This window comes from Penaeus monodon, chromosome 29 (assembly GCF_015228065.2).
Source record: "Penaeus monodon isolate SGIC_2016 chromosome 29, NSTDA_Pmon_1, whole genome shotgun sequence".
NCBI classification, from domain to species: Eukaryota; Metazoa; Arthropoda; class Malacostraca; order Decapoda; family Penaeidae; genus Penaeus; species Penaeus monodon.
Genome location: NC_051414.1, coordinates 1978826 through 1979184, shown reverse-complemented (window position 1 = coordinate 1979184; position 359 = coordinate 1978826). Strand labels below are relative to the sequence as shown.

Sequence of the window (359 nt, the reverse complement as noted above, 5' to 3'; positions counted from 1 at the left end):
CAATGGGGCAAATTCAAGGTCTACTAACTAACTCCTAGAACTAATGGGATGCTGCCTTGCGATGATGCAGTTAATTTTCAATACTTTTAAGAGATCCAAACTGACATACTTGCTTTACCAATTTCATGAAAGAAACAAGAAAATCCTCATCACCCCATCCCAACATAAAACCACACCTTGAACACCCACCTTAATCACATTAAGACACATATTGATAATGTGTCTGAAGGAAGTGCAGTAATCCCGTGCGCGTGAGTAACACTTGAGGGCATTGGAGAGGTCACCACAGTCAAGGTAGTGGTCACCAAGGTCATCATGACCTCGCCGAATGGATTCCTTGATACTATTAACCTGTGTGG

At 42.3% G+C, this 359-nt stretch overlaps 1 protein-coding gene across 1 annotated transcript in view; it reads right to left on the bottom strand.

Moving 5' to 3' along the window:
• LOC119591895 (COP9 signalosome complex subunit 1-like) overlaps positions 1–359 on the bottom strand; it is a gene marked incomplete in the record, with an annotated part of 20891 nt that overhangs the window by 9425 nt on the left and 11107 nt on the right. Inside the window, 1 exon segment of the mRNA XM_037940644.1 lies at positions 190–351. Within this exon segment, the coding sequence (XP_037796572.1) occupies positions 190–351 (162 nt within the window).